The 18,616-nt window shown below is 35.9% G+C and overlaps 1 protein-coding gene across 1 annotated transcript; it reads left to right on the top strand.

Moving 5' to 3' along the window:
- Window positions 1–9,077: 9,077 nt before the first annotated feature.
- LOC306873720 (homeobox protein engrailed-1a-like) lies at window positions 9,078–13,155 on the top strand. The gene is made up of 2 exons (XM_079423203.1): window positions 9,078–9,837; window positions 12,261–13,155. The coding sequence occupies exons 1-2, from the start codon at window positions 9,330–9,332 to the stop codon at window positions 12,578–12,580; spliced, it is 828 nt and encodes a 275-aa protein (XP_079279329.1). The 5' UTR covers window positions 9,078–9,329; the 3' UTR covers window positions 12,581–13,155.
- The last annotated feature ends 5,461 nt before the right edge of the window (window positions 13,156–18,616 follow it).

The following is an 18,616-nucleotide window of genomic DNA, read 5'->3' as shown; positions in this document are numbered from 1 at the left end:
CTGGAAACAATAAGGTTTCATTAGTTAACATTAGTTAACTACTTTAGTTAACATGAACTAAGAATAAACAATACTTCTACAGCATTTATTAATCTTAGTTAATATGAATTTCAACATGTACTAATGCATTATTAAAATCAAAGGTTGTGTTTGTTAATATTAGTTTATGAACTAACAATGAACTGTATTTGTATTAACTAATGTAAACAAAGATTAATAGGCTAAATACTGTAATAAATGTTCCTTGTTTGTTCGTGTTATATTAAATGACACCTTATTGTAAAATGTTACCTATTTTATTTTTTATTTGTGAACTGATGTTCAGCTGTTCTTTTTAATAGTCAACTTATTTTTGGGTCATCATCATAAAAATAATATAAACACTGCCACAGACACGAAGATATATATCTTTCATTTCATCACTGAATGCTCACTAAAAACTGACGCAGTCATCACGTTTCATTTCAACTTTTATTTTGACGTGACACAAAGCAGTGATATCTAAGCAGGAGAGTTGTTTACTTACTTTATAATTAGTCAATAATTAGTATAAGTATAGTATAATCATTTATAATTAGTCAATAGCTCGCACGAAACCAAGAAGTGGGATTTATCGCAGGAACCATATATACTTTTAATGCCATAATAATAATAATGCCGTAATATTTGCGATTTATGTTATCGATTATTTTCTCATCCAATTTTTCTCCCTTGCCTCCTCGGAGGAAACGCTCCTGGTGTACATGTAGCTTACAGTTGCTTCCTGAAGGCCCTGACTGAAACTCCACGGTATTACTTAAAGTTATATATTCATTTCAAACAGCTTCAGTGATTCAGTGACGCCCCTGGCCGGTGTCCTGCAGAGTTTAGCTCCAACCTCAATTAAACACATCTGAAGCAGCTAATCAAGCTCTTACTAGGCATACTAGAAACGTCCCAGCAGTAAGAAAAAAATGATACTTTTATTGACTATTATAAAAAAAAATGACACTAACGATATTTATAATGTCACAACTGTTTCAGTGTTGATAACTGCCCTAAATCAACATATTAACATATCAACATGTGACACCGAAGACAGTATAATGATGCTGTAACATAACATTTTAAAATGCATTAAGATAGAAAACACTTGTTACTCTATTTTTCTAAAACATTCTTTCAATATTCTTTCAATCTTCTTTTAAAATGTAAAAAATCTGACCCCGGAATTTTGCATGGAACAGCAAATGTGGATAATAGGTTTACTGATGCTATAAACCTCATTAAGCCTATCTTATCATATTACGCGTTTTAAACTTCACAAAATACACCCACTGTAATAACATTATGATAAGATCTGAAATATGCTTTGTTCTTATTGATAATGAGCCTAGCTGACTGATGGAAGTGCATTGAAGATCTTGATGTAATCTGATACAGGTCTAGTCTGCATTAGACATGTCCATCATTTATGAATGAAAACAGCAGAATATTTAATGAATCTACTCAAGTGGCAAAAAACAAAAAACAAAGGCTGAATCAACATATTGCAGGAGAAAGGTGGAATATTCTTCATTAATACACTTTAAGAAAATATTATTTACATTAGTTTTATTTTTATATTATTCATATTATTTTATCATTAGTATTTTTATTAATTAGTAATAATATTAAGAAGTATTATGATTATTATGTATTATGATTATTATTGTTGTTGTTAGTAAAAATGCATTTAGTTATGTTCACTTGAGCGTTTGCTTTCTAACACAGCTACAACATTTTTAGTAATTAGTGTAAAACCTGAAGGCTCTGACAATAATAACAAATATGACAATCAAGAAATGATGTTCCCCATAAGTAGTTGATATTAGGCTAACTGCTTTTGGAAAGTTAGGTGCTAAAAGTGTTAAATAAATCCATGTAAAAAAGAATAAAAAAATCTCAAATTAACAATAATTAAATAATAATAATAATATTTGTTGCCATTTCAAAAATAAGGTACATATGTTAAAACTAGGATCATTATTTGCCTTCTTACACGTTTCCTTATACATTCATAAATATAAATCCTGACATAGGTTAATGTTTATAAACTATCCTCATATCTCTTTTATGTAGATCAGTCAATGAAAACTTTTAACATATAAGGATTCTCATGAGTTATCTTTGCTGACACGAGTTTGGTCTTTGTCAAAACACTACCCTGACACCTGCTGGTTAAATAAAGCTACTGCAAGATGTGAATATAAATTCGGCCAATTTGTTCAGTCAACATAAATTAGGCCACTTAACTCCTCCCAAACGGGACTATGTCAGCAGTATAGCCTGCGCATGAGAAGCAACTGCGAAACGCGAACTTTAAAGTGCCCCTATTATTTGAAAATTACATTTCATGCAGTGTGTTAAGGTCATTGCACACTGAGTCCGAGATTTTCGCGTGCGTTTTTTCAAAATGCATGCTACCAGAAAATCGAACCTGATGTGCAAACGTGATCGACACAACGTGAGGTCGTATTTATTTTTTAACGTGCGAAAATTTCAGTGACCTTCAGTGTGCAATGACCTTAACACAGCTCTAAGAGAATGAAAACATCATGTAAAATTTTAAATCTGACAGTGCACCTTTAACAAAGTTATTGTCTCTCAAAAGAAAGATCGACTCTGAATAATTGAAACGAATCCCAAGCACTGATAATGACTCTATTTTAGACCAGTGATCCCAAGCCGTTTCATGTTAGGGTGACCATACTTCATCTTTCCCCCGGATATGTCCTCTTTTTGGACCTACAAAAATGCGTCCGGCCAGGATTTCGTGTCCACTCCTTTAAACATTCTAATATTATATATAATTTTGGCGCATCAGGGAGCCCCTATCTGTATGTGGCCTATTTAAATATTTTTGAATGAGCGTTTGCGCTTTTTACTTTCACTTTCGATTTCCTGATCACATGCACTCAGTGTAAAGGGAGCACATTTTACAAGATCAGATATTTGTCAATGAGATCAGGATCTGTTGAGCAGCAAATATGCAAGCATGGTCTTGTCAGCCATCTCTCCTTATTCTTGACCTATAATCAGTCAAATCTTACTCCTGCAGCACTTGTTGGATGCAGGGTTACCAAGTCCGGCGTATTTTCCACAGAATTGGGCTACTTTTTAACTGTTGCCATGGGTTAATTTTCCCAAGTGCGTTAAAGGTTTGAAATGTTATAAATAAATTGCATTTGACTGAAATGCTTGTATTGAAACATTTTGCATTCTACCTATGATACAACTTTCATGGACTTTTACATTAACGGTTCCCTCCTGGTGGAATGACCTGCCTAACTCAATCTAAGCAGCTGAGTCCTTAATATTTTCAGGTAATGGCTGAAAACACATCTCTTTTATCTTCATTTGAACCTCTAACTCTAGCACTCTCTATTTTATCTGCTTTTTTAAATTAAAAAACTTGACCCTCTAACATTTGCACTCTCTATATTTCTATTCTAACTACATGTTTTATTTATAAAGAAAAAAAAAGAGCCTCTAACATAGCATTCTCTATTCTTTCTTTATTTTTTCTACTTTTTTACTTTTTATTTATCATAAATAATGACCTTCTAACACTAGCATTATATTATTTTCTGTTCTATCTACTTGCTTTCTTTTTTATTATAAAAACAAAATAACCAAACAAACAAACAAACAAAAAACCTTGCATCTTATACTGTTAGGCAAAGCCCTGCCCATGTCCCAGCCATGAACCCCGCCCCCTCCTGTTTTTGGAAAACTAATATATGGTCACCCTATTTCATGTTGACTTCAACATGAAATATTAGTATATTGCCCGCCCTCTTGTTGGTCGTTTCGCGTTGGTCTGAATGAAAATGCTAATTCATTCCTTGCCACTAGGTGCCGCTTTTGGAGCGGTAAAATAGCGGTTTCCCCAGTAATGCTGTACACAAAGCAGCACTGCACTGATAAACCGCTGCTTTATCAGGCATTACAGGCATGATGAAATGAAAACGAGACCAATTGGACCAATCACCGCAGGTCACGCAAAGAAGGGGTCTGGAAAAACGAATCGTTGAACGAATCGTTTGGGAGTCGTTGAGCAAGTAGGTAAAAATAAATGCATATAAAGACAATGAAAGTGGTTTTTGACCTTGCATGCATGTCAACCTGTTTTTATTTTTGTTTGTTTTGCTTTGTTGTTTATTTGTAACTATTTTCAGTTTGTTATAAGATATGTGTATGCGTGTGTTTCTGGTAATTATTATTCATTTATCTAGCCTATGTATTGTTGTTGATTAGTTTATGTATTTGTTTGTAATCCCTTGTTAATGTTCTTTTTATATTGTCCAAGCACAAAAGCGTTAAGTTTCATGTGTAGATTAAGTAAATAACTACTCCCAGATATTCAGAGTTCATTTAAGAGATTAAAAACTTTTCAATTTAAAAGACGTCTTTATACAAGGGTGTTTTAAATAAATGTTTACAAAAATGCTTATGCTTGTGTAAATGTGTATTCGGTCCAATTTAACGCTTATAATCAGTGTTGGGGAAAGTTACTTTTAAAAGGAATGCATTACAATATTGCGTTACTTCCTAAAAAAATAACTAGCTTACTGCATTATTTAGTTACTTTTTTTGGAAAGTAATGTGATAGGCCTATACGTTACGCTTTCCTCATCTGGGCTGCTTGCTTGTTTGTTTTTAATATAGGCTAAACAAGTTCTATTATTGGAAAATGTATAAGCCCTTTCACATTAAAAATGAAATCAGTAAAGGGCGCAGCTCAGACAGACCTTTCTGCTGTGCTGCCATTCTGGATTGCATGGAGAATAAAATGCAGGAGAAGAAAGTTCAACACTCTTACTTTAGCAATGAAACACAAATAAGCTTATTAATATGGTTGTATTGGATCATTGAGTGTCAGCAGCAAATAGATTGGTTAATTAAATGAGAGGATATTTGTGTTAATTAACACATTTATTACAGGTTTGCAAGTTTCTATTTCACTGTTTTTATTCATTTTGAGGAATACTGAATCTGTTTTTGTGCAGCCTAAATCCTATGTTCTTGTTTAGTCTAGAACTACAGTAACATCATGTTCACCCAGCACACATAATGACTTATGATTTCTCTCAGCATGTGGACAGGAGAACTGTCAGTCAGTAAATGGGAAAACAAAGTAACTGACATTAGGCTACTTATTTGAAAAGGTAACTCATATATTTTCTTGTAAATTAAAAAGTAATGCGTTACTTTAGGCTAGTGACTTGAAAAAGGTAATCGGATTACGTTACTTCTAATGCGTTACCCCCCAACACTACTTATAATGTCTCTTCATGTGGACGTTATTCCCTTGACCACAAGATGGCAGTCAAGGTTCGCCAAATGGCATTATCTTGTTGAAGGACAATATTGCTGCTTTTTGGATATAATTATTCGGGAAATTGGAACGTTTGTTGTCGCAGGGGACCATTATAAAATCGGAAACAGTTTGTTGCACCATTAAAAATGTCTAACTATAGGCATAGCCTACATTTAATTAAAAACAGATAAAGTAGCCTACTAAATATAAGAAGCCTACCAACTTGCTGCTGTTCTTTGGTAGATGTGTTGTATTAATTTATAGGCCTATATTTATAAGTCTTTAGAAATCATTCATGTATGCTTATGCCTTGATCGTGTCTTTTTTCTTCTTCATCAGATCTCTCCCTGTTGTACGCAGAACATCCATTAGGAGGCGTTCAAGTAATTGCAGAAAACCATTTGATGAAAAAAACGACACCTTTTGACATGCAGCAGGCCTTCTGTTTTACATATTCACAGTATAGATTAACATGAATTTATTATCATGTGAAATGGTAAAACATGAAATTAAAATTTCAAATGGTGGACTATCCTTTAGGCTACAAGGACATTAATAAGCCTAACTTTATAAAGACAATAGCCTACTTCACTTTAATGCAGATCGTTATGATGAAGTCAAGCTTATGTTTAAAATTGGTCTAATGTTTCAAATAATAAGGGTATTTTCACCTATAGCAGATAGCAACGTGTCCTGTAAACCCCGTATATTGCCTAACATTAATAACAGAGACATATTTGCTGATGTAAGCTAAAAATAAATAAATAAATTTAACGCGCTTAAATTAAATTCGTTACATCGTTATTGTGAACCACCTATAAGTTGCAACTTTGGCTCTTATTTTTATGTGAAATGAAAGTAGCTACAAACGACCTGTTTTTACAAAACTCTAATTAAACAATGAAAATAAACGATGCAGTAAAATCAAGCTACCCTGCATGTTATGCAAATATGAATAACATCTAACAAAATAACTAGAGAAGCACCTTACAACTTTCTTCAAGAAACTGTCGCTATGTTTCAGGTGAAAATCGTAGGTTCATTATATAGCTGAAAGAATCAGAAATATTTCGAACTATTTTATAGGCTAATCAACCTCTGATAAGACAATTATTTGCACCAGCCTCTTAGGCTACTGGAGGACAAAAACTGAACTGGACAATAAGTGGGCTATAACTGTTGTATGGTCCCTGTTAGCCCAGATTTGACGACGGGTGTAAAAGTTGCTGGTAAAACGACAACAGTCTCCTGGCTGAAAAAGAAAAAAAAAAGTGAAAAACCGAAATCATCAGCTCACTTATGTCTGTTTCGGCTATACATATTTGATTAAGTAGAGCTTCCACCTTATAGCTGTTTCTGTACGCGTTAATTGAAATATGCAACTGGCAGCATTTCGCATTGATTTATTTTGCATGACAAGGCGTAGTTATTCTTTTAGGCAGCGGCGGATTTGTCCTATTTTAATGAAGGCAATTATGCTATTAACTAATCGGCTGAAACAATTTAGAAAAGCACAACTAAAGCAATCCATAAAACACACCTGGGATGAAAATGGGTTCAAATTCACTGACGATTAGTGAGCCCGAGCAGTAACCAACGGCTGAGCAGAAGTTTGCATGCTTTCAGGTGCGTTTTGATAATCACTGGTGTCACGCGTGTCCCTTGTTTTTATATATTGAATATGATTGTTTGTCCACGAATATCCCATTGTGTTGTCAGGTCCTCGCTGTGAGCGCCTGAGTAATTAAATATCCCGCGAGCTATCATTGCAACAGAGCTATTCAAGACCGGACAATATTTCAACCTGTCCATAATGAAATTAAAATAGCTACAACTTCGATTTTTACACGATTTTCGAGACATTTAGAGCAGGGCGTGTGTATTACATTCAATAATGCGAGGAGCGGCCCGTTGCCACATTCATCATCCCATTACTGTACCCAATCCAGGTCCGATACGTGAAGGGTAAAATGAATTACCGACGTGAAGTCGTCAATAAAGTCATTTCAGTAAATGGTGTCTCAGATGACTCCGGCATTATTCAACGGGCTTTATCAGCATTGGGGAAATTACGTCGCCTCTACAGCTCGTGTAATACGGCCCTGCTTACCTTGATAAAGCGCCCTGCCAGCGGGTAGTGACAGTGCTTTTGACCGGCTTTTATTCACTCGCTGGTGATGAACGCCAAGCTGATCAGGCGGAATGGGCGCTAATTAAAACCTATAAATTATCTTTTGCAGCCCCTCTCAAGACGTCGCATGCAGCCGAGATAAGAGCTGGAGAGCTAATTTACCGCCTGAAAAAGGAGCGTGCCTCACAATGGCTACTTGGCTCAAATAGCATATTGATAGTGTCCTAATTAGAAATTTATTAAGTACCCACTCGAGCTTTTCGAATAAAGATTTCAACCTAACCTGTTTTATATGAATGAATGCTGCATGCAGGCTACTAAAATTACACGTTTGCGCTAATTATTACTCTAAATGTTTTGTGTGCGTTTTTGGTGTAAAGCATCCAGATCTATTATTTTGCATAATTTGATAGTTCTTTGCAAACATTTTTAAGCTATTTACATGTTAACACGTCCTTGTCCTGCTTTTTACTAAGATGCTGTGATCTATGTTTGCTGCCACATTTTCTCTTTTTTTGTGCTGACGTGGTCATCCATGTGTGAATCAGTTTTTAAGGACAAAGGTGTCATTTCATGCAAACGGATTGTTAAAGCAGGAAACTGTCCGATGTTTTATACTCTGCAAAAATGTAACCTGGACGTGATTCATTTGCTTTTAATCAAAACAAAATATTATTTAATATGGCGGAATTAACCTGACCAGCAAAAGTGTGTTTAATTAGCCTAAGACTTAGGTCAAATTATAGGCTACTCATGGTAACACCTACATACTTTTACAATTACCACCTACTGTAGCCGACTCTGTGGTTAAAACGTTTCGAATGCTGAGAATAATGATAATACGGTCTAGTCTGTTGTAATTTTATTGCAATTATTAGGTAAATTATTGCTATACCTTACAGGTCATGATACAATATCCCGGATATACTATTTAATACGCATTTACTAAATTAATTGTAAACATTATTGTTATTATTATTATTAATAATAAATGTGTCTTGTTGTGGTAGATTCAGTTTCTTAGCCTTAAATAATAGCTATGCCTTAGCTGTCATTATACAGTATCTCGCGTATTAATATGCATTTACTAAATTACTTGTAAACATTATTATTATTAAATGTGTCTCATTGTGGTTTCTTAGCCTTAATTCAATTGCTTGATAACCTTGTCCCACAGAATAATAATTCCATAGCTACGATGAAGGCTCACCCCTCGCCTATCGCCTACCTTCACTAACGCTCTCAAAAAAAGAGCAATTCGCAATGTTATTAGTGTCTAGTTTTGGCAAAAAAAATACAACGAGCAACTTAAATAATGAAATATCTGGCTGCACTATCAGATCTTTTTTCTGTCAAAAGCCAATGCCGATCCAGAAACATCCAGTCCTCATTAGAGTGGATTTAATGTTCGCCAGTTTATTTGGTCTTGGAAATCCATCCGTTCATTATTTGCATAAGATCATTGGACATTCTCCGCTTGTGACACCAAGGATGTTGGTACCCCATTGGTCCATTGCACGTGTGTCTTGCTCACGTGCTTCCGGTTAAGGGAAAAAGTATGTGAGGGGCACCGTGATTTTAGAAAGAGTTTGTTAAGCGCGAGCTGTCACACGGGGCAGCGAGTCAGGGACTGCGGAGCATCGCGCGATGCATTGTCTGACATGAATAACGGGTGTGTTTTGACACTTGAAACGCCTTGATCGCGGAAAGCATTCCGATGCTATGACAGTCGCTTCTCTTAAGGTATTTCGTATACCTTGATTTTAACACTATAGACTGCATTCTTGTTTGTGGCTATCCGGATACTGCTCTTTGCAACAAGTGGGATTTTGGTGTGCAGACCACGATCCAGCTGTCATGGAGGAGCAAAAGGATCAAAATAGTCGTGATTCGACTGAGTCCGAGAGCGTCTCGCTCTCACCCAATATACCATCTCCTCCGATGTTACCTCACCAGGCTGCGCAGCAAGCCCACAGAACCACCAACTTTTTCATCGATAATATCCTAAGGCCAGATTTCGGCTGCAAGAAAGATCTTGGGAGTAGGGACCGGGCGCAAACCTCGGGTAGGGAGAATGTTAACCCTATGGTGATAAGGCCGTCGCATAATAGCAGCCTTTGCCAGGATTCAAACTGCAGTAGTGACAGCACTTCTTCGTCCTCGTCTTCTTCGCCATCCTCAAAGCAGACCTCTGCAAAGCTTGTCGAAGGAAATGGAACTAGCACAGCAAGGTACGGGGAGAATACGACATCGATAATGGTGGTGAACACTAACGGGGGAACTTCGCAAGCGAAAGAATCGAAAGAGCCTTTACTATGGCCTGCGTGGGTGTACTGCACCAGGTACTCGGACAGACCTTCATCTGGTAAGGCGCTAGTTTCTTAATTGCACTGTATGATTCACAAACAGCGAGTGACGCTGCGCGCGTGAAACTTTTTTGAGGGCGCATAGATGGTTGTATTTTTTTTTATTTATTTTTTTAAATCACTGGGTACATTAAGTTTTAGTCATTTCACTCGTTTTACGCAGCGTCTGAAGCTATGGCTTATATTCAACAGTGTTATTTTGAGCCATGAGCGAACAATTGTCATCTAGGCCGCAAACCAAAGTAGAAACACATTTTGTTCACTTAAGCCGTTTCTGGAGAAAAACAGAAATGCAAAATACGTTCATTATGGCGTCAAAATTCGAATTCTGGTTGCCCTCTAAATTTCTAGGCTGATTCTATACAAAATAATTAATGTAGCCTACCATAACACCAACTACCAGCAATAGAAAAGGGGAATAATAGGCTACGTAATTGTTCTAATGTGAAAAATATAGATCATATTTATAGATTAATATTTAGATAATACTTATTTAAAATATTTTGCTATCCACAATTTCTCAGTGTATATGAATATTTTTACTCTAGCATTTCATTTATCTTAGTCTATGACCATGGGTTGTAGATGTTAATCTAAAAGTATTTGGGTCCATAATGTCAATACAAATAACCTTCATCTTAATTAAGAAAAGAAAAGAAGTGCTGACATAATCAACCTTGTTTTGTGGCATTCTTCTTTAAATTTACGATGCTGCTAGTTTTAGGCTATTTGTAGTGAAATGATTTTAGGATATTCGATAGATATTTAACGGATAGGCTATTTTTTGTGACAAAGCAGTTAAGGGTCAGCCGAAAGGGTAGCTTTTGTTGAATATTATGAATCTCCTTACGTTAATCACATTGTGTGTAGTCCCTACCTTCAGATGCTATCTCTACCTGCTCAGACGCATGAACCCAGTAATCATTTAGATTTCAATGATTTTAAATAATCTGCTTGACTTGAATAAAGCCAGTTCATTTGGCGGTTATCACATTTTCTGACAAAACCTTTCACAGTGCACACCTGACACAAAGTGAGCTGGGCTGTTGGAAAAGATGCTTTGATTGACTGATTGAGCTATCAGACACTGGACTTTCACAGACGGCAAGCAGAATTTCGATCATCCGAGTGCAGTTTCCTGAAGGAAAGACTTAGGGTTCTGTTCAGTTGTTGATTTGTAATGCAGAAAATAGTTTTCTTGACGTGCGTGTAATACCACATGCGTGATTGGTTTGCTTTGCATAATATGCTGTAAACAGGTCTTTAGCTTTTTTTGTTTGTTTGTTTGTTTAAATTGCACCTACTTTGCATGAATGGGTTTGCATATGAGCTGCATTATTCATGGGCATATTAAAGGAAAATAAAAGCATTTGCAGAACAATAACAGAACAGTTGTTGCAACAGAGCAAAACGAAGGCCTATGCAATATTAATGCCGATATGTAAAAATATAATTTCGACTTATTTTCTGTAAAAACTTTTGCAATTAACTGCTCATGTGCAGAGGTAAATAAGTTATATATATATTTTTTATGTACATTCCCTGTCTCTCAATTTTATTTGACACACTGACTTGCATTTTAAAACGCTTTATTAATTTGAAATTAATATCAAAATAACATATCCAATCGCTTGCCTGTTTTATAAAGAGAGAGGCCACAGAACAACAAAAACTGATTAACCTAGCGATTTTCTTTTTCTGTGTGATGGACAATAACATTAAGAACTCGATATGCCATTGCTGTGGAAAACAGAGCGAAATATAGCTACTACTGATATGTCGACAAGCTGTCATTTTGTCTATGATGCTTGCAATAATATAGGCGACTAGCTCAAAAAATATAATGTACAGAAGCCATTATTGGAGATAATGTTGGATTGCATGGTTCTTTTTCACTCTGTGAATTCTATGCAAACTCAAATTTCAGAAAATGATTAATAGCTTGAGTAAGACTTCTGCTTTCCCGCTATTTTGGCTGGGTGTAAAGTGCTAGTGATAATCGAGGACTGAGGCCTACTTTAAAGCTTACTTTGCAGGTCTACATATGAACTGCTTATGATTAAATATCTTATGCATTTTTAAAGTTCGCTGCTATTTGCGGTTTAGAGCTATTATTTAAACAGCATTTTGTTTCTTGGTTTTCTTGGCAATTTACACATGCACGTGTCAGCTAAGGTCACTCGTTTTACATAGATTACAAACACTCATAACACTCGCTGTCGGATAATGAACTGCAGTATGACTTCGTTATCGACGTTTCTAAAGAGAGTGCAGCTAATATAGCTTTTCCAATATGGAAGTGTCCCAATGTTAACACCGCATCACTCACCTGCCAAGGCGTTCTCCGTCAGATGTGGGTACATATTGCCATATGCTGCTTTATGATATTTATGTCTTCGTTTTATTGTTGTTTCTACACTAGGCCCAAGGACACGAAAATTGAAAAAGAAGAAAAGCGAGAAGGAAGACAAGCGACCGAGAACCGCTTTCACGGCTGAACAGCTGCAGAGACTTAAAGCCGAGTTTCAGGCGAATCGGTACATTACTGAGCAGCGGAGACAGTCGCTGGCCCAGGAACTCAACCTCAACGAGTCGCAAATAAAAATCTGGTTCCAGAATAAGAGGGCCAAAATCAAAAAGGCCACTGGCTACAAGAACGGCCTCGCTCTTCAGCTCATGGCTCAAGGACTCTACAACCATTCCACAACAACAGTTCAAGAAGATAAAGACGATAGCGAATAAAAATGGCCTGGCTTCTCTCCTAAAAAGGCCATGGACGCTGACGCCGACAAAAGTGATTTTTCATATTTTTATGAATCAAATGAAAAGGAAATGTCTGCGAATATTTAAGCGAATTTCTGTTTATCATACAGTATATGGACATGCATCTAAATACGAACACTATGAAAATTTATATATAGCCAAAACTGTAAGATGTGTATATTTAATTCCAGGTAAGGGGATGTCTATATTGCTCCTTACTTGCTGGATATTTCTAACGTTTCTTCTCCTTTCCCAATGTGGTTCCAGTAGGCCTAAGTGTCAGGCTTGTTAGAGTTTTTGTGATTAAATCCCTTATCTCACAGTTCTTCAAATGCGTGACTGAACCAACGCTTCAAGCCAAAGATTTTAATATGTTCAGATTATGTTGTCTGAAATAAAAAAGGTAGAATGTGCCATTGTTTTTTATTTTCTTTACTTTTTTTTTTACTAGTCTACAAAATCTCAACATAATTACACGATCCGTAGCTATTTAAACGCTACGATGACTTGTCGTTCTCCCAAACCCCTGACAGAGATTTTTAATAAATATATCACAAAACGATGCTTTTCTATGCTACTCTAATTTTCTAACCGAAGCAGTGGGTTGTGGTTACACTGTAATAATAAGATGTTATATTTATATATAACGCATTGCATTTGTTATGATGGAAGACATTATAATATTGAGAGAATTCTTTAGGGGTCAGCCTGTTTTAAGGTTTAAGTTGTTTGTCATTTTAATACACAGTGGAGTATAAATCATAGAAAACAAAAGTTTAAATGTAGCTAATATGTATTCGATACATTTAAGCCTGGCTTGCAGTGTAGTACAAAAACGTTATTATTCCAAATGAAAATATATCGTGGAACTTTTTTTTCTTGCTTTTCTCATTTTATGATTGGACAGTGTTCATTCTGATGCCAGCTATTCACTTAAAGCAAAATTCTGCGCATGACAATAATAGACTATTGTACATCAAAATAATAGTGTTTTGAGAATCTGCCAGACTTTATTAAATGTAGGACGAATCAATATCTGATTAATCTTCCACCCTATAAGGAACGGCATTTTTAGACACATTCAGATATATAGGCTATATATACATATCAATGTAAAGGCTCATGCTTCCACGTGTTAATTTCGGTGTTTGCAGGATTGGCTTATAGTAGGCTATCAGAACTAGTCCCAATGTATCTCATGTGTTTGACCACAGATTATTTTAATGAACTGTCTGAATGTCGTTTACCAACCATAAAAGTGGTTTTCTCATGTTTCCGTCACACATCTGATTTCGTGCGGTGCAGAGAAGCGCTCGGCTAATGGTTGTCTTGGCGAGGCAGTGTGCAGGAGTCTGTCCAGGGATCAAAGAACAGATTCAAAAAACTCTCCCATCGAGGTTAAAAGGTCAAGTTAAGCAGTCAAAACAAAATCGTGGATATTTCAAAACAAGACATTCTCTCTGAACACTTTACGTATTATGTTAAAACAAAACAGCATACATTGCGTTCAAAGTAGACTATTAAACGTTTTGTGGGCAATAAAGTAGCCTATCTCTTGCGAAATTTTAGCTTAACAAATGTTGCCGGCCTGTGAACATTATTACAAAATAATTTGGGTGAATAATAACCATGTGTTTATTTTTACAGGAAATGTAATGATCATCAAACGCGCAGACCATGAAGCAATGTGTTTACAATTTTATACAATCATTTTAACCCAGGGGTTTAACAGTGCAAATAACAAAAATACTCTTATTTTTGTAGATACTAGCTTATGCATTGAGTTCAATGTACCTGCAAATTTTTGCACAGTATTTTGACAAGTCAGTCATGACTAGAACAATACAAGACTGGACGATTTTCGAGAAAATCAGTCTTAAAGTATAATGCAATGATTACAAATGTAAAATGCGCTGTTAAATACCAGTGTGCAGGGATTGTTGGGACGAGACTTCAACAATAGGCTCGTTTAATTTTGTTATGGTTAATTACCATAGTTACTTCTGAAGGCTTACCCCATAGTAAAATACATTATGAAGAAGACTTAACAACAATAATAATAATAAACAGTCAAAGTTCACAGACTAGACCCTCACATTTATGGCAAAAACAGAAAGGCCTGGTCTTTCTAAAATGTGATGTTTGGACTTCGAGATGTCTATAAACAGAACGAGTTCATATCAGAGGTTTATCATCTTTATTGGTCAGAATAAATTGTTTTTGGAATATCCAGAATATCCAATCTGATGTTAAAGAGACTGTTATTTATAAGCGTGTGGGACTGCTTGAATATTTGGACGATTAGTCATCAGAACATGTTGCAGAAGTACTGCCACAAATCTTTTCCCGATTTTCTGCATAAAATTTCTCGACATTTGTTATTGCACAACTATATGCTTTAAATCATTTAAATATGAAGCCGAGATCATGATCTGAGATATAGGAATGTTTGCTTGGTTGTCATAAATATATAATGAATATGTTAATATGGCAACAAGCTTTTTTTTTTTTTGGATCACAAATACTTTTCACTATGAAAAAAAGTTATATTGCAAAATATTGTAAATTCGTCAGAGAGCTTTTAAGCCTTTTGATACAGCATTTAACTTTTTTATGTTTTGGAGTTCTCCAAATTTCTAAACAAAGCCTACTTGTTACAAATGATACAATCTAAGCAGGGAAAAAAATGAACTTAAATCTGCTTTCTTTCACTCTTATAATATAGAATAGACTATAGAATAATTCATGTCATTCTTTAAAGTAAAGAATTCGTTGAATTAATAAATATTTAGCCATTCCCCGTGGAATACGAGGGTTTTTCCACCACAGGAGCCCGTGGGCGGCTTTTATTTTTAATTAATCTGCTGCTAATAGAACTGCTGCTATAGAGTGGATTTAATTAACTCACATATAGCACGCCATTTCTAAAACATCTGTATATTGAATATTAAATGCCATAAACCAATTGACATTACTTATTTAAAAATGTTAGAACGATGGGGTTATTTCATTAGAATTATTCCGGTATTGCTTGAAATGAATTTGCTTTAGTACGAGCCAATCCCTCGTGTTTTTCTGTACATTTAATAAAATGTTACGTGAATGGGGCTTATATTATTATGCATTTTAAATTGGACAAAAATAGAAAATAAAGCCCATGTCTTTCAACTTGCAGTACAAATCAAATGATAACAGCGAGATATTCAATGTGAATCTTGGAAATGATTTACCGTTTTATTGACGTCTACACCTACCCCAACCCTAAACCCACCCCTTACAGTAATGCAGATGCATTAAATATTGTTGTTCAGCGTGAGAAAAAGGACGAAATATTGATGTGCGCATGCGCAGTAAGCCCCGGTAGGAAACTAGTAAAATACGTACGATTAAGCAAAATTCGTATGAATTTGTACGAGTGAGGTCGTACGAATTCGTACGAATTATCCACTTCGTAAAACATGTACGAATTGCCGTGAGATCGGGCTGAATTTTCAAGTTCTAGTGTTTCTATTTTTTTAAAAATGCTATTTATTTCTTGTACGTTTTTATTTTTTTTTATCTAGGCTGTATGTGGGCCAAATAAAAATGTTCAGTCCACACTATATAACGAATCTACTGTGAGGTACCATAATTACTTGGCATTACCTTGTGAAAATATATAGCACGCATTCAAAAACGGCTCAAAACCGCCTTCCTTCGTTCAGCAGGTGCTTTGCTAAAACAAAAGGCAGCTGAGATCGGCGCGTGCTCAGTACACTCTGCCCTACAGCTACCATACAACATGTAGGCTATTTAATATATATGCAAATGAAAGCAATAAAAGACGAAACTATGGAGATTATTTAGCAGGGTAGCTGCAACACTAGAAACTTAAAACTTTAGATAAAGGTAAGAGAACATCAGCCAATTTCCAATGAAAACTGAAGGAGAGGATGTGTTGAGAAATGGCAAGAGAAAAGGCGAAGGCCATGGCGCTGGGGTTGAGGACAGGAAAAGCTTGCTGCATCGCCTGCACAAATTTCACAGCCTCGCTTGGTTGTCTCGGTTTGTGCCCTCGTTGACCAGAGGCGAACGTGCATCATTGATCAAAGGAGAGCGGAAGAGGCCAGTGACCCTGAATAGGACTAAAGGATGCAAATATAGGAGCTAAGTGATTGGTAATCCTATTAGAACACGCCGTGGGTGAGGGCCAGCGGTCCAGGGGCTATTCGCGTTATAACCCTATCAGCTCTCGATGCTTACAAACGGCGCTGTGCTTGTACACACATAGCTGACATGTGTTTCTGTTGTGCGCACGCGCGCACGCATGCATGCACAGGCATCATTGCTTCGATCACAAACCAGCACTGCTTAACTCAAATGTAATCCGCCATGGAATTACTGAGCAGTATGTGTGGTAATCAGTTTGTTTTTTTTGTAAAAGGATCAAATCAGTGGGACTTGCATTGGAAAGAGGATGCCTTTCTGTCACAAACTTCTAAAATAAAGCACTATTAGAGATTAACTTAATTCACACATGCTCTGGCAAATCTAGACATATAATGCATTTAAAAAAAATAAATAAAATCATGTATCTCAAAACTATGTCCCCTTCAGCATAAAAGGTGCTCTGAGGTCAAGCCTCTGTTTTCTCATTTAATTTCACACAAATGCACTCTCCTATTCTAAACCGGTTCCCCCCTTCCTTCAAGGTCCACATCACTTCAGTTTTTGCTGTTGAAATGTGTGACAAATGTATACAGAGACAACACTGGTGGGGCGATTCAACAAAGGATGGCATTGAATGTTAACCTCCCAATGCGCCAGTGTAGGCATTAGGAACACTGGGAGAGCAGCCACAAATGTGGGAGCAGATAAATGAACATTACATGGTGGATACAACCAAGTACCTTCATTCTCCTCCACCCACCCCCAACCGGTCAGCTGCACAGATCCAGACACAAACACACTGCTGCACTATGCTTTGCAAAAGAAGAGTATGGTGACATATGCATATATCAATTGAAAAAGTTCTGCACAGCCTTGTATCTGTTTCTGGCTGACTTTATCTAAATACAATTCTGTTATTGTTCAAGGTATTACTGACATTTTTGTTTCACACACAGGAGAGTAAGAGAAAAAAATATATGTGTAGCAAACATATTCACTTAATTTAAAATAATATTATATTATCAAATATATATATATATATATTCTTTTTTCCCCAAGTAGGCTTCTTTGAGAAATTACAATATTTCTTATCACAGTTAGGCTATTTCAGCTGACCGGTTTGGATGCATGATGTTGATATATAGGCCTACAGTTTTCGCATAGTTTGGCTATGCAGAGAAGTTCTTCTTTTCAAAATGAGAATCAGCTGGTTTTACGAGATAATCAACATCTTAGGATTTAGTTTGTGCTTATAAAGTACTCTGGGTTGTCAGTGATCCACGACAGCCTCAACATCCTAGTAATTTCTGAAAGGCCCTGCAGTGGTATGATGCAATCAAACGTTCAAAATCAAAACTTTTGCCTAAACAAAATTGTCATTTTGTTGCACCTCCATTATGTGGTTCAATTTAAATTAAGAATGACTGAAAAAAGGGCTACTTCATTTTCATTAAAAGGTGAAAATGTGTGGTTTTTTTTTTTACCTCGACATAATAATGATCTTATGTGGTCCCGTCACATGACAACAAAAATGGCTTCTAATGGTTTTTAAAAATAAGATTCAAATTAATAATATGGAAAACATTTTAAAATAGTATGCACAGTGTTTAAAGATTCAGTGAAAAAATTCACCTGTATTTAGGCTAATACTGCGATTTTCTTACATAGTGTACATGCAAATACCGGCAGAATAATATCACTCTAAAAAAATGCTGGGTTAAATACAACCCAGCACTGGGTAAAATATGAACAATAAATCAGACTCTTGAATTGCCTACAATTTCAAAAACCATAACATTTCTACAAAGTCTACATCTCTCTTAACTTTAATGAATGTTGTTATTAGGCTAATACATGTAATGAATA

The sequence above is a fragment of the Barbus barbus genome (assembly GCF_936440315.1).
Source record: "Barbus barbus genome assembly, chromosome: 8".
Lineage (NCBI taxonomy): Eukaryota > Metazoa > Chordata > Actinopteri > Cypriniformes > Cyprinidae > Barbus > Barbus barbus.
This window is presented reverse-complemented; position numbering and strand designations above follow the sequence as displayed.